The sequence below is a fragment of the Marmota monax genome, unplaced genomic scaffold (assembly GCF_021218885.2).
Source record: "Marmota monax isolate L192 unplaced genomic scaffold, Marmota_monax_Labrador192_F-V1.1 WCK01_AAM20220418_F8-fsc00244, whole genome shotgun sequence".
Taxonomy (NCBI): Eukaryota; Metazoa; Chordata; class Mammalia; order Rodentia; family Sciuridae; genus Marmota; species Marmota monax.
In genome coordinates, this window is record NW_026692962.1 from 160,156 (window position 1) to 173,280 (window position 13,125).

The 13,125-nt window shown below is 34.3% G+C and overlaps 1 protein-coding gene across 4 annotated transcripts in view; it reads left to right on the forward strand.

Annotated features, from left to right (window-relative positions):
• The window catches only part of Trmt13 (tRNA methyltransferase 13 homolog), a 22,071-nt gene continuing 8,946 nt past the window's right edge, over positions 1–13,125 (forward strand). Inside the window, exons 1-7 of one of the 4 annotated variants that reach the window (XM_046452316.2) lie at positions 1–284; positions 3,658–3,704; positions 3,790–3,856; positions 11,147–11,209; positions 11,648–11,717; positions 11,870–11,976; positions 12,300–12,467. In XM_046452316.2, the coding sequence (XP_046308272.1) occupies positions 138–284; positions 3,658–3,704; positions 3,790–3,856; positions 11,147–11,209; positions 11,648–11,717; positions 11,870–11,976; positions 12,300–12,467 (669 nt within the window). In that variant the 5' untranslated portion in view covers positions 1–137. The remainder of the gene's footprint in view (positions 285–3,657; positions 3,705–3,789; positions 3,857–11,146; positions 11,210–11,647; positions 11,718–11,869; positions 11,977–12,299; positions 12,468–13,125) is intronic. The other 3 variants (XM_046452315.2, XM_046452313.2, XM_046452314.2) reach the window with 3 other exon arrangements.

Sequence of the window (13,125 nt, forward strand, 5' to 3'; positions counted from 1 at the left end):
GCGGGGTACTGTTTCCGAGGATTACCTGTGTGGCCGGACCCGAGGACGCCATGCTTGTTAAGGGAAAACGACCCAAAGGAAACTGACAACTTTTGCTCTGGGCGCCGGATGCTGGCTACCGAAGCTCACCCAGAATTATGGCGGATTCGGCGCGGACACCGCATGCTACTGGCTTTCCAGCAGAGGGTAGATGCAGTTACTATGTGGAAAAGAAGAAGCGATTCTGTAGAATGGTGGTGGCCGCCGGGAAAAGGTTCTGTGGTGAACACGCTGGAGCCGCGGAGGTCTGGTATCGCCCTAACCTTCTGAGAGTCGACAATAAGTTTACCGGAGCGGTCGGTGCTGGAACCCGACCCCTCCCCTCTTTGACAGGTTTCTGCTTCTGTCCCCTGGATTCTCCAGCTTTTACTTTAATAAACGAAGTTCTGACCTACTTGTGGAGCGATGATGAGCCCTAGTGATGAGCATTGTTTTCTTTTACTAAGTGAAACGCGAGCTGTGACACGTTCATCTTGATCCTAACTCGGGAATGCTAGACTTTAGTTTTGCCCCAAACTGCTGCTCCTTAACTCCGTCCACCCTCCAACTTCCTGATGGGAAGTAGTAGTTTAGAAAAAGTAGCGATTGAAGTTCCCAGAGTTCACTGGTTGTGTTCTTATTGTTGTATCATGAACGATAACCACTTCTTGTAAATGCTCTAAGAGAAACTTCTAAAATTTTTATTTAGGCTTACAATCTCTAGACAGCAACTTACAACTACTTGGCTGGAATGGGGAGGGAATAATTTAAAAATATATAAAAATTGACCTTTTAAAGCTGAAAGTAGAAAGTGTGCAATCTTGTTCGATAATATAATATTCATATAAATATACTATCAACCAATGTATATTTTCTTGTATGCATTATATAAGCATATATATGATATATAAGAATATATAATATATAAGTAATATATAAAATAAGAATATAATATGTAGTATATACTATATATGACATATGTAAGTATATAATATAGAGCATATACTATATATGACATATAAAGTATAAGTATATAATATATATAATAGGAAAATAAAAATAAGAACAAGAGGAGCTGAATCCTGATAGAAAAAGAACATATTCAATAGGATTAGAAAGAACAAACCAAATAGACTAGCATCTGGCTTCATGCCTTCTAAAAGTCCAGTATTATTTGCATTATATTTTTTTTAATATTTTTTTTAAAGATGGATACAATATCTTTGTTTTATTTATTTATTTTTTATGTGGTGCTGAGGATCAACCCAGTACCTCACAAGTGCCGGCCAAGCACTCTACTACTGAGGTATAACCCCAGCCCCTGCCATTATTTTATTTTTGACATTTTATCCTTCTAGTCAAAAATACAGTGCAGATGAGTCCGTTTGTGTAAGACTACATTTCATAGCCACAGCCTACTTCCTGTTTTGGGTTGGTAACATTTACCTAAAGGGAAGCATACTGAAACAAGAACTTTCTTGTTTTGGAATATGGGAAATGTGACTTATTGTGGAAACTACTTGTGAAGTCCTCCTGTAATTTTATTGGCTGATTTTAGGGGGCCGGCAAACACCCTTGGTTGAAGAATGAAATTTATCAGAGCACAAAGATTTTGTTCCCACTCTGTATCCAGACATCTGTAAAGTAATGAAGATGGTAATAGTATTAGAATGTGGCTAAATCTACAAGGTGATTGCTATTCTTAGAAAGGAACTACATGTAGTTATTAGTTCCTTGGAGAAAGACTGCAAAATACCAGGGGAAACACTTTCCAAACACTGGGTTTTGAATTGTTAACCATTCTCCTGAATCTGTAGTTCATGATGTAATTGGAATATTATGTTTTCCTCTTCATCTTTTTTTAAAAGTGACATTGATGACATTACTTAAACCCATTTTTAGCCAGTGATTCTCAACTGGGGATGATTTTGTTCCCCAGAAGACACTTGGCAATGACAGAAAACATTTTGGTTGTCACAACTGGGAAGTATAACTGGCATCTAATGGGTAGAGTCCAGAGACACTGCTAAACCTACAAATCACTAGAAAGCCCCCTTCCAAAAAACAAATTATCCAAGCCAAAATGTCAATAGTGCTGAGGTTCGAGAAACCCCGTTTCTAAATCCAAACAACAAGTTTTAAAAGGTGCTTTTATTCTTCACTCTATGATTGGACTTTGGAAGTTAGAATAGAGGCTTTTCCTACATGGAAGTTAAGTTTTGTTGTTTCTTTTGTTTTTTTGACAGGGATCTTAATTAACCAGGCTGGTCTCAAACTGGTCTTAATGATTTTCCCACCTTACCCTTCCAAGTTGTGGGGACTGTAGACAAGCCCATGGAGGAAATTAAGTTTTAAGTTAACAAATAAGGAATAAAAGTATTTTCAAAAATTTTTCCCATAAAGTTCAGTGTGCATAGTTTTCATGAACATGCTAAGAGGCACATCAGAACTAAAATAAATTGAGAAAAAAAGTCCACAAGAATGAACACTAGCCAGGCTGAAGCAGGAGGATCCCAAATTCAAGACCCATCTGGGCAACTTAGTGACACTCAAAATTTAAATCTAACTGGGAATGTAGCTCAGTGTTAAGGCCTAATATATTCAAGTCCTTGAGCAGAATCCTCAGTACCACACACACAAAAAAAGAGTAAGCCCTTGGTCAGCGTTTATTCTATGGCTAGCACTATGCTAAGCAGCTTTATCCCTTTTGTTAAAATACAAAAAACTAATAGCTCACTAATTTTCACCAACCTTAGTAGGTAAGATATTATTGTTTTGTATGAGGAAATAAGCCTACTTAGGTTATGTAGCTGGTAGCTGATAGAACTGGAAATATATCTCAGTAGTCCTGAACTGGTCTGTGGTTTAACTACTGTTTATGCTGTTCATACAGATTCATATGGAATGTGGAGTAGAATTGCCAAGATTATTAATTTTCCATTTTTCACAGTGCATATAGTTAAATCTGTGTAACTTAAAGTGAAAGGATATAACTGCTATACTGAAAAGTTGAAGTCAGTAGAATATGGCACATACCTAATTGTTAAAATACTGTGTTTCATTGTTTCTAAAATAATTATTTTCAGATTTTTACAACTTAGAGATCAAAACGGTTCTTAAAATCAGTGATATGTCATAATTTAAATGGGTAGTATTTTCCACAGGAATGATAAATGAGATAATACATATGTTAATTAGTTCAATTTACCCATTCCGCAAGGTAAACATATTTCAGTGCATCATGTTGTATATGATAAACATAAAATTTTTGTCAGTTTTTAGTTAAATGGTTAACATTTTTTTCTTTCTTGGTGGTACATAAAATAATAGTGCATATTATAGTAGATGTTATCTTGGATTCAAATTTCTGTGCATATATAGGCCTTTATTATAACCTATTTGAAGCCATAGACACTTGTTTGTCCAAAGCAGTTTTTATTCATATATAGATGTTAGCTACATTGGATATTTTGTTTTTGTTAAACCCTATGACCTGATTTTGCCAATTTTTCGTTATGTCCTTTTAAACTTTTCTTACCTTTTTTTTGACAGTGCAGATACACAAAAGTTATATCTAGTATCTATAAGTAGTAAAACTGATATTTTACTTAACTAAATATATCCCTTTTAACACATTAGGAAGAAAATGCTCGGAAAAGAATCCTGTGTCCTTTAGATCCAAAACAGTAAGTATGGATCAAATAAGGGGTTTTCTCTGGTAGAAACAATAATTGTCAGAAGTCTCATTTTATATTTTCTTTTCAAATTTAGCACAGTATATGAAGATCAACTAGCAAAACATTTGAAAAAATGTAATTCAAGGGAGAAGCCAAAACCTGTAAGTGTTTGCTCAGTAAAACTGAATGGTAAAATGTGTACTATGTTATATACAGTACTTAATATATTACTAATGTGAATATTTAACAAGACTGTTGCCTTGGTCAGTGTCTTTTAAGTTTATATGTATAACATATGAGATTATAAATTCATTCATGGTCTTAATTCAGAGAACAGAATTTTATGGAACCTGAATGTTGTTCAGAGAATAAGTTCACTATTTAAAAACATTTACTTAGTGCCTACTAAAATTATTTCAGTAAAATATTATCTCAGTCTTCAAGGAGCTTGAGACTGGAAAGTAAACTTGTAAATAAAGAATATTGTTCAGTAAGGTCAAATGAAAGGAGCAAGCATAGTATGATGAGAACACATCCTGGCATCAAAATTAAGAACAAATATAAAGGGTTGAGAAAGGTTTCTCAGAGGGAGTAATAGTGGAATTGAGTCTTGATGTGGAAAAGAAAAGGAAGAAGGGTCCTTTTCAGCACAAAGGACAACATGTGCAAAGGCATGGAGCTGAGAAATCACATGATACTTTCAAGAAACTGGAACTTTATTCTGAAAGATATGGAAAACCACTGAAAGATTTTAAGCTTGGGAATGGCATGGCCAAATTTTCCTGTTAAAAAACCTTCTTGGCACTGGGGTTATAGCTCAGTGACAGCACTTGCTTAGCATGTGTGAGGCACTGGGTTCGATTCTCAGCACCACATATAAATAAAATAAAGGTCCACTGACAATTAAAAGAATTTAAAAAACAAAAAATAAAACTTTCTTTAATAGTAATGTGGTAAGACAGCTTGGACTCAGTAGGACTAATTAGAAAGCTATTGTTGACATCCAATTGGGATGTGGTAAGAGACTGATAATTAAAGAATATGGGAAGGGTATAATAGTTATTTAGGTAGCAGAATCAATAAAACTTGGTGTCGGTAAATTCGAGTTGGGTATATGACTGAAATTCAGTAGAGAGCTTGGACAAATAATCAAAAATTGGAAGTCAAATACATACAGGTTATAGGTAAAACTTTGGATTTTTAAGGTACCCAAGGATAAGTGATTTAGGAAAAAGAAAGGGATTTATTTTTCAATAGATATTAAGTGAGCACATATGCCAAATATTGTACCAAGCACCTTGCCTAGAAGAACATAACAATGTAGTGAGGGACATAGAAAATGCAATATTATGTGCTAAACGTGATTAAGTACAGGATGCTAAGGGAGAATAAAGAAGGAGGGCCTAACCCTTTTTTGGAGAATATAGGGCATGAGAGAAATGGGGGAATGAATCATGGAGACATCTCTGAAGGAAGTATCATAAAAGATGAGAGCTAAATGTCAAGGGAGAATCAGCCCTCTGAGGAGGAAAATATATGCAAAGGCTGTGAGAATAAATTCCTTTCTCAGGGACTGAAAATCTCACATAACTAGAATATAAAATAAAAGGAGAGCAAAATAAAAGATGAGACCTGAGAGTAGCCAGGAGTAAATCATGAGATCAAGGACAGAACTCTAGGCAACATTGACATTGAAGGGTGAGCTGCTAAAAAGAACCATAGAAAAAAATTGAGACTGGTGGCTGGAAAGGGAGGAAAAAGAAAAACTGGAAGAGCATGATGTATCAGGAGCCCCAGAAAGACAAACCTCAAAAAGAAAAGAGTGATCAAGAGTTTCTTTTTTTAAAATTTATTCTTAATTTTTAGGTGGACACACAATATCTTTATTTTACATTTATGTGGTGCTGAGGATTGAACCCAATGCCTTGTGCATGCTAGGCGAGCACTCTACCACTGAGCTACAACCCTAGCCTGTGATCAGGAGTTTTTATCATCACAGAGGAATCAAATAAGGATGGAGAAGAAAACATTAGATTGACAATAAAGTGATTGTTAATGATCAGCAAAATTCGTATTAAATAGTGTGGGGAGAGAAAAAATCAGACTAGATATGTGAATAAAAGACAGATAAAGCAGTAAAAACCACAAGCAACAAACTTGGCTTTGAGTGGAACTTGAAAGTCAGAATGGCTCTTAAAATGGGGGAAATTTTATTTATTTATAAGCTCAGAGTGAAGAGCCAGTAGAAAGGAAGAAATAGAAACCAGAAGAGAGCATAATTAATGGTAGAATGTTTCTCAGAAAGCATTGAGGGATAGAAGACAAAATAGAAGTAGAAGGCATCAATAGGGGGAAGAATAATGCTTCCAGTGAAATAGATAGGAAGTAGTAGATGAATATTATTAGTTCAGGCAAATTTAACCAAAAAAGGAATATTAATTGAGAAAGTTCTTTTTGATAGCTGCACTTTTGCTAATCTCTACAATTAAGAGACAAGGTGATTAAAGGGTATGATGCTTATGAAGAATAATTGCTGGGTGTCTTTGGGAATCAGACTGAGTGTAGAGATAATGAATTTGAACTGGCACCTATACAAATGCTTAGGTGGTTTTACTTCAGCAGTATTCAGCAGACCATATTTTGGGATTAAAAGTCACATTAACTTATGATCACACTTATTTATAACTAAGGAGTACATAATACCATAATAACAATTTATCACTCAACAAGGGCTAAAAATTCAGTTCTCTGTTCAGTAACACAATAGGGAAAAAAGTAGCTATATGAGATGACAAGTATGAATTTGCTTCAATATAGTAAGCACTTTACTCTCTGTATGTATTTCAAAACATCATGTTATATACAAAACTCATATACAGAATAAAATTTATTTTTAAAAAGAATAGAATAGAAAAATATATTCACAAAAGTGGAATGTTGAATACATAGTAATGATTTGACAGTCAACCATCAAGACCATCAGCAAACTATAGGTATACATATGTATGTATGTATGTATATATATATACATATATATATGTGTGTGTGTATATATATATGTATATGTGTGTGTGTGTGTGTGTGTGTGTGTATATGGTATGGGGATGTAATTCAGTAGTAGAGTGCCCCTGGAGTCAACCCCTAGTACCACAAAAGAAAAGAAAAAGTCAATAAAGGTATTTAAAAGTGAGATAATATGATTAGGAACAAAAGAATCACTGTGCTTTTTACTAGCATATTACAGAATTGTGGTCAGTTGAAGATTTTAGAAGTTATATGGTTCATAGCAATGACAGTCTAGAGGTCCTTGGAAGTACTTTATTGACATGTACTTTTTGCTTGACTTTGTGAAACTTCATCAGTTTGTAAATATTTTGCATAGTAAATGAAAGTAGGTTGATGGTAAATTTCTCCAACATAAATAATTTTACCTGAATTTGGAGTTCTATTGGACAATATTTATCTAAATATTTACCTAAAAAGTTAAAGCAGAACCGTTCCATTGGGTGACTTTAAAGAATCATTTTGGCTGGATTTTGAAATATAAAATACAATTTGTTTTCAAAATCCTAGTAGATGTCAGACAATGACCTACAGATGAATAGTTGACAACCTCAGGAGATTCAGACAATGATTTAAGAGACTGGTATTTCTCACTGGGCCCTTTGGTAATTTTGATGAGACAGTCATAGCATGTGCATTTCAAAGTATTCCTGTACTTCCCAAAGTACCCATCGTAGCTCCTGAGCAGCAAATGGCAAGTACTGAGAAGGTTCTGAAATTTCATTATATTTCATCATATTTTCAAACTAACTAACAAACTAACCACAGATTTGTGGATGCTGGTAGAAGATAAGTGTTTCCTGGATCAGAGACCAAGTACTTTTTTTTTTTTTTTTTTTGATGCTGGAGTGCATGCTAACCATGTACCCTACCACTGATTTTTACACACATTATTCATTCCTCACAGGAAGCAACAGGAGCTTGTTATTTACATGAATTCTTCTTGTTTCCCAAAGCCTATGGACTCACCACAGAGGGGCCTAGATGAATTCTGCAAATAAAGTGGACTTGGATCATAATTGAAGAACTCCAAATTCAGGAACTATAAATCCTTTTAAACTGGGCAATAAGCAAAGCTGCCTAAACTGTGTCTCATAAGTAGACATTTTTCTGATTTATACTGTATAATAATTAAGCCTACTATGTGACCTAGAAGACACCATTTCTATTTTCCAAGGATATTTGGTATAAAGCATCTTTGAAAAGATAGTCTGAAATAAATTTAGTCAGTGACTGCTTGGAAGACTTATAGAAGATTGAAAGACCCATAGGAAAATTATCTTCTGATAGCACTTGTTCTCAGTCATTTTGACAACAAAATATCCTCATACATTGCCAAATGCCTCCCAGTAGAGAACTACTAGGCTAGATGCTATAAGCTTAGAAGAAAATATTTTAACATTAAGGTACTATAGAAGAAAAATGATGACCATCCACCTCCCCCTTATCTTTTAGCCACTTTAGTAAAAAGAGAAAATAAGGTTTTACTTGGAAATTTCTTCCTTGCCTAATGCCAGGTTTCCATTAAAGCAAGCAAATGCAATGTGTGTTCTGTGAAAAGTTTGAGAGAATGTATGAATTTATTTAAAATGGAATACTTTGGGATGGGTTTCATGCATACCATGGCAAGGAAAGGGAAGAACACAATGGGATGATGAGATGGGGGGAAAAAATACCAAGCAATCTTTATCTGGTACACTATAATATGAAACTTGGAAACTAGGTAGATTCATATCACTGTTTTGCTTGACTTTGTGAAACTTCATCAGTTTGTAAACATTTTGCATAGTAAATGAAAGTAGGTTGGTGGTAAATTTCTCCAACATAAATAATTTTCACATATGAAAGTCTAATCCACAATACAATTTACCTAGAACATTCATTGCAACCATTTTAAAAAATTTAGGAGTATATCAAATTATAATAGGTATAGCTAATTTTCTATTATAGTTTTGTCAATCATCCAACAAACCTTTGTACATGCAGTTTTCACCCATTCCACTCAATTACAGGTTTTCATTTTTAAACATATAAGAAAAGCAAGCAGCACATACTCAGGACGTTAGCCTTCTGCCATCTGTGTAACAGAAGTCTACTACTATGTATAATGAATTGTCTCTGGGAGTTGTTTTCACTTTTAAAGAAAGGATTTGTAGAAACACTATTATTTCATTCATGTAGATCGACACTGTCCAATATGACAGCCACTGTCCATATAAAACTGTTTGAATTTGAATTGAATGAAATTGAAAGTCCAATTTCTCAGTTACACTAGCCATATTTCACTGCTGGTTGCTGCCATGTTGGTTAAGGCAAATATACAGCCTTTCCATCATTGCAGAGAATACTATTGGACAATATTTATCTAAATATTTACCTAGAATTCATATTTCTACAGATGGAATAAGTAGCATAGTGTCACAGTACACTTCTACTTTCAATTTTTAATTAGTATTTTATTTTTTTTCATAATCATCCTTATTTTTGTATTATAATTCTTAATACACCATTATATCATAATTTATCATATCTCTGATTATATATAAGGTATGTTGACACCAAATTCACATCTTCATACATGTATTTTGTATAGTAATGAGGGTCTCCTTTCACCATCCATGCTATTCCCCTTCTCCCTCCCTTTCCCTCCCACCCCTATTCCCTATCTAGAGGTAATCTTCCTTCCTTGCTCTCCCTCCCAACCCCATTTTGAGTCACCCCCTTTATATAAGAGAAGACATTCTGCATTTGTTTTTTGGGGATTGGCTAACTTCACTTAGCATAATCTTCTCTAATGCCATCCATTTACCTGCAAATGCCATGATCTTATTCTTTTTTATTGCTGAGTAATATTCCATTGTGTATAAATGCCACATTTTTTTTTATCCATTCATCCACTGAAGGACATCTAGGTTGGCTCCACAGTTTAGCTACTGTGAATTGTGCTGCTATAAACATTGAAGTGGCTGTGTCCCTGTAATATGCTGTTTTTAGGTCCTTTGGGTATAGTCCGAGAAGAGGAATAGCTGGGTCAAATGGTGGTTCCATTCCCAGTTTTCCAAGGAATCTCCATATTGCTTTCCAAATTGGCTGCACCAATTTGCAGTCCCACCAGCAGTGTATGAGTGACCTTTTTCCCCCTCATCCTCACCAGCATTTGTTGTGGTTCGTCTTCATAATGGTTGCCACTCTTACTGGAGTGTGATGATATCTTGGAGAAGTTTTAATTTGCATTTCTCTGATTGCTAGAGATGATGAGCACTTTTTCGTATATTTGTTAATCGATTGTATATCCTCTTCTGAGAAGTGTCTGTTCAGGTCCTTGGTCCATTTATTGATCAGATTATTTGTTTTGTTTTGTTTTTTTTTTTTTTTTGGTGCTTGTCTTATTAAGCTCGTTATATACCCTAGAGATTAGAGCTCTATCTGATGTGTGAGGGGTAAAATTTTTTTCCTAGGATGTAGGCACCACATACAAACAAAGATGTTGTGTCCCCCAAGAACTAAAAAATTAATATTAAAAAATTCTCTCTCTCTCTCTCTCTCTCTCTCTCTCTCTCTCTCTCTCTCTCTAAAAAAAAAAAAAAAAAAAAAAAAAAAAGTTGGGGCCTAGCCCCACATAATGGAGTTTAGGGCCTACAGAACAATAGTAACAAAAACAGCATGGTACTGGCACCAAAACAGGCTAGTAGACCAATGGTACAGAATAGAGGACACAGAGACTAACCCACAAATATACATGATAAAGGTGCCAAAAGCATGCACTGGAAAAAAGATAGCATCTTCAACAAATGGTGCTGGGAAAACTGGAAATCCATATGCAACAAAATGAAATTGAATCCCTGTCTCTCGCCATGCACAAAAGTTAACTCAAAATGGATCAAGGATCTAGGGATTAAACCAGAGACTGCGTCTAATAGAAGAAAAAGTAGACCCTAATTAGTATTTTAAAGTAGGAAAAAGTCAGACTTACACCATTATAATATCGTTATTTCATTTTGGTCATGCTGCCTGTCTGAAGAAAGTATGTACTCGTTTTTGCCATTACACCATAAAGCAAAATTGGCATAGTCCTTAGTTTATGCTGTAACCAGGTAAAAAATTAAAATTATTAATGAATTTTTAGACTATAAGTTATTCCAATTAATTACCTCTCTAGAATATATGATCGATGAACACAGTTTTTTCTCTTCTCTTATCTACTATGGTGAATCCTTAAAATCTAAAGCAAACCAGGCACCAGAGTAGGTACTCACAAATTATTTAATGACTGAATGGGAGGAAGGGAGGATGGCAGAAACAGAGTTTGGGATAAAGGGGAGTTGCAGTTTTTCAGCTTAATTTTTGTGAACTTCATATTAATTTTTTACGGTTTTGTTTTTTTCAAGGATTTCTTTATTCAGGATATTAATGCAGGCTTGAAAGATGAAACAGAAATACCTGAACAATTAGTAAGTACATAATATTCAATATTAAAAGGTATTTGTAACCTATCTCCATATTGTATAGAAGCCATGTTTCAATTTTTATTTGGTATAAATCTGTTGTTTTCAATTTAGAATGCATTTTCTTATTGAGTCAGTGTTATTAGTGATGGTTAGTTCCCAGACTAGCCTGTGCTCCATAATAAGCTACAGTATGGCTTGAGTCTCCTTTGATTCTTCTGAGCTTAAGAACTTCTTGACCCTAAGGAGGTTAGGGAAATTAAAGCAACAGAGTAGAGACAGAGGAAACATAGGAGTTGAGCAATTCTGGTGGCAGCTTAAGGAAGGGGTTTTATCAGAAAGAAGAGCCTGGGTTGGCCATGGAATTTGCCCAACTATTAATCCTCTGTCATGGTACTTTAAAGCAATTTTTTGCTAAATTATTTATTTTATTTTTGTTTACAGGTTCCAATTTCTTCTCTACCTGAAGACCAGTTGGAAAACTTAATTAAGAAACTGAGAAAAGCAAGTGAAGGTAAGTCTGCCTGAAGTTGTAAGTTAAATTATTTTAGAGTAATTAAAGGGGTATATGAGTTGATTCTGATTTACAAAATGTTACCACCCTTGTTCTGAGTCCTGTAGTTTCATATTTGGTTGGTTAAGCTATTGTATTTACATTTGGCACAGGTTTGAATTCTACACTTAAAGATCACATTATGTCCCATCCAGCATTATATGATGCCCTTAATGACCCTAAAAATGGTGATTCCGCAACCAAGCACCTGAAACAGCAGGTTTGTTTAGACCACAATAATTCTACCTTTCTTCATGTGTTTAAAACTAATCTTCTTTTCTTTCTCAATATAGTTACTAATGAGATTTTGTTTATCTTTTAGGATACAAAATTTTCCAATTTCAAAAATATGTATAAACATAAAAAATTGGCACAGAAATAGTTCTCAGTAGATTATTACATATTAAAAAATGAGAAAAAACTTAAAGCCAAACAAATTATTAGTGCAAACATACTACCTTATACAGAGATTGACTTGCTGTTTTCCCATTTGAGCTAACTATGTTTGCTCTAGTTTATAAAATAATCTTGTGAAGTTTGCAGGCTTCTATTTTAGGTAACATTGAAAAATTAAAGTTACTTGGTCCAAGAAGATGCTTTGTTGAGTTTGGAGCAGGAAAGGGAAAATTATCTCATTGGGTTGATATTGCCTTAAAAGATGCTGAAAAAGTTCACTTCATCCTGGTAGAAAAAGTGACCACAAGATTCAAAGTAAGTGAAATCATTGTAGTATATTAGTAACCTTTTTTTTTTTTTTTTTTCCGTTTTTCAGCTTCAGAAAAAAATGATGGTCAGAAGGATTCTCTTAAAACAAACTTCCTTTATTATATATTTATTTATAGCTCTTTATCAATTCTAATTATATTGGTAACTTAACTGGAAGGTGAATTTTTTAAATCTAAGTTTGGATAATTCCATGTTCTGAGTTCTTAAAAATCATTTGCAGAGACAGGAAAATATGTAGAAAGAGCCAGGCTCAAGCTAGAAGTTACAAGTCTTACTCTACTCTTCCTCCTGCCTTTCGCTCAATACTTGCTGACTACTCATTTATAAATATTTATTGAGCATACTCAATGTGGTAGGCCTTTGGTACATTTAAGTTTAGTAAGACAAAACCCCTGTGCTCTATTATTTATATTTAGAAAGGAGAGAGAGGCAAATAAATAAATAATTGTCATAAAGTATTAAAATATAGTAAATGCAGAAAAGTGAAAAAAATCTGCACATAGTGTAGATTCAAAAGATGGAGTGACAAGTTTTATTTCAGAGAAGGGATGGAGAATAATTATACAGAAAAGGTGATGCTTGAGCTAAATCTTAAAAGATGAATTAATGTTTGCTAGCTGAGAGTTTGAGAAGCATTCTAGGA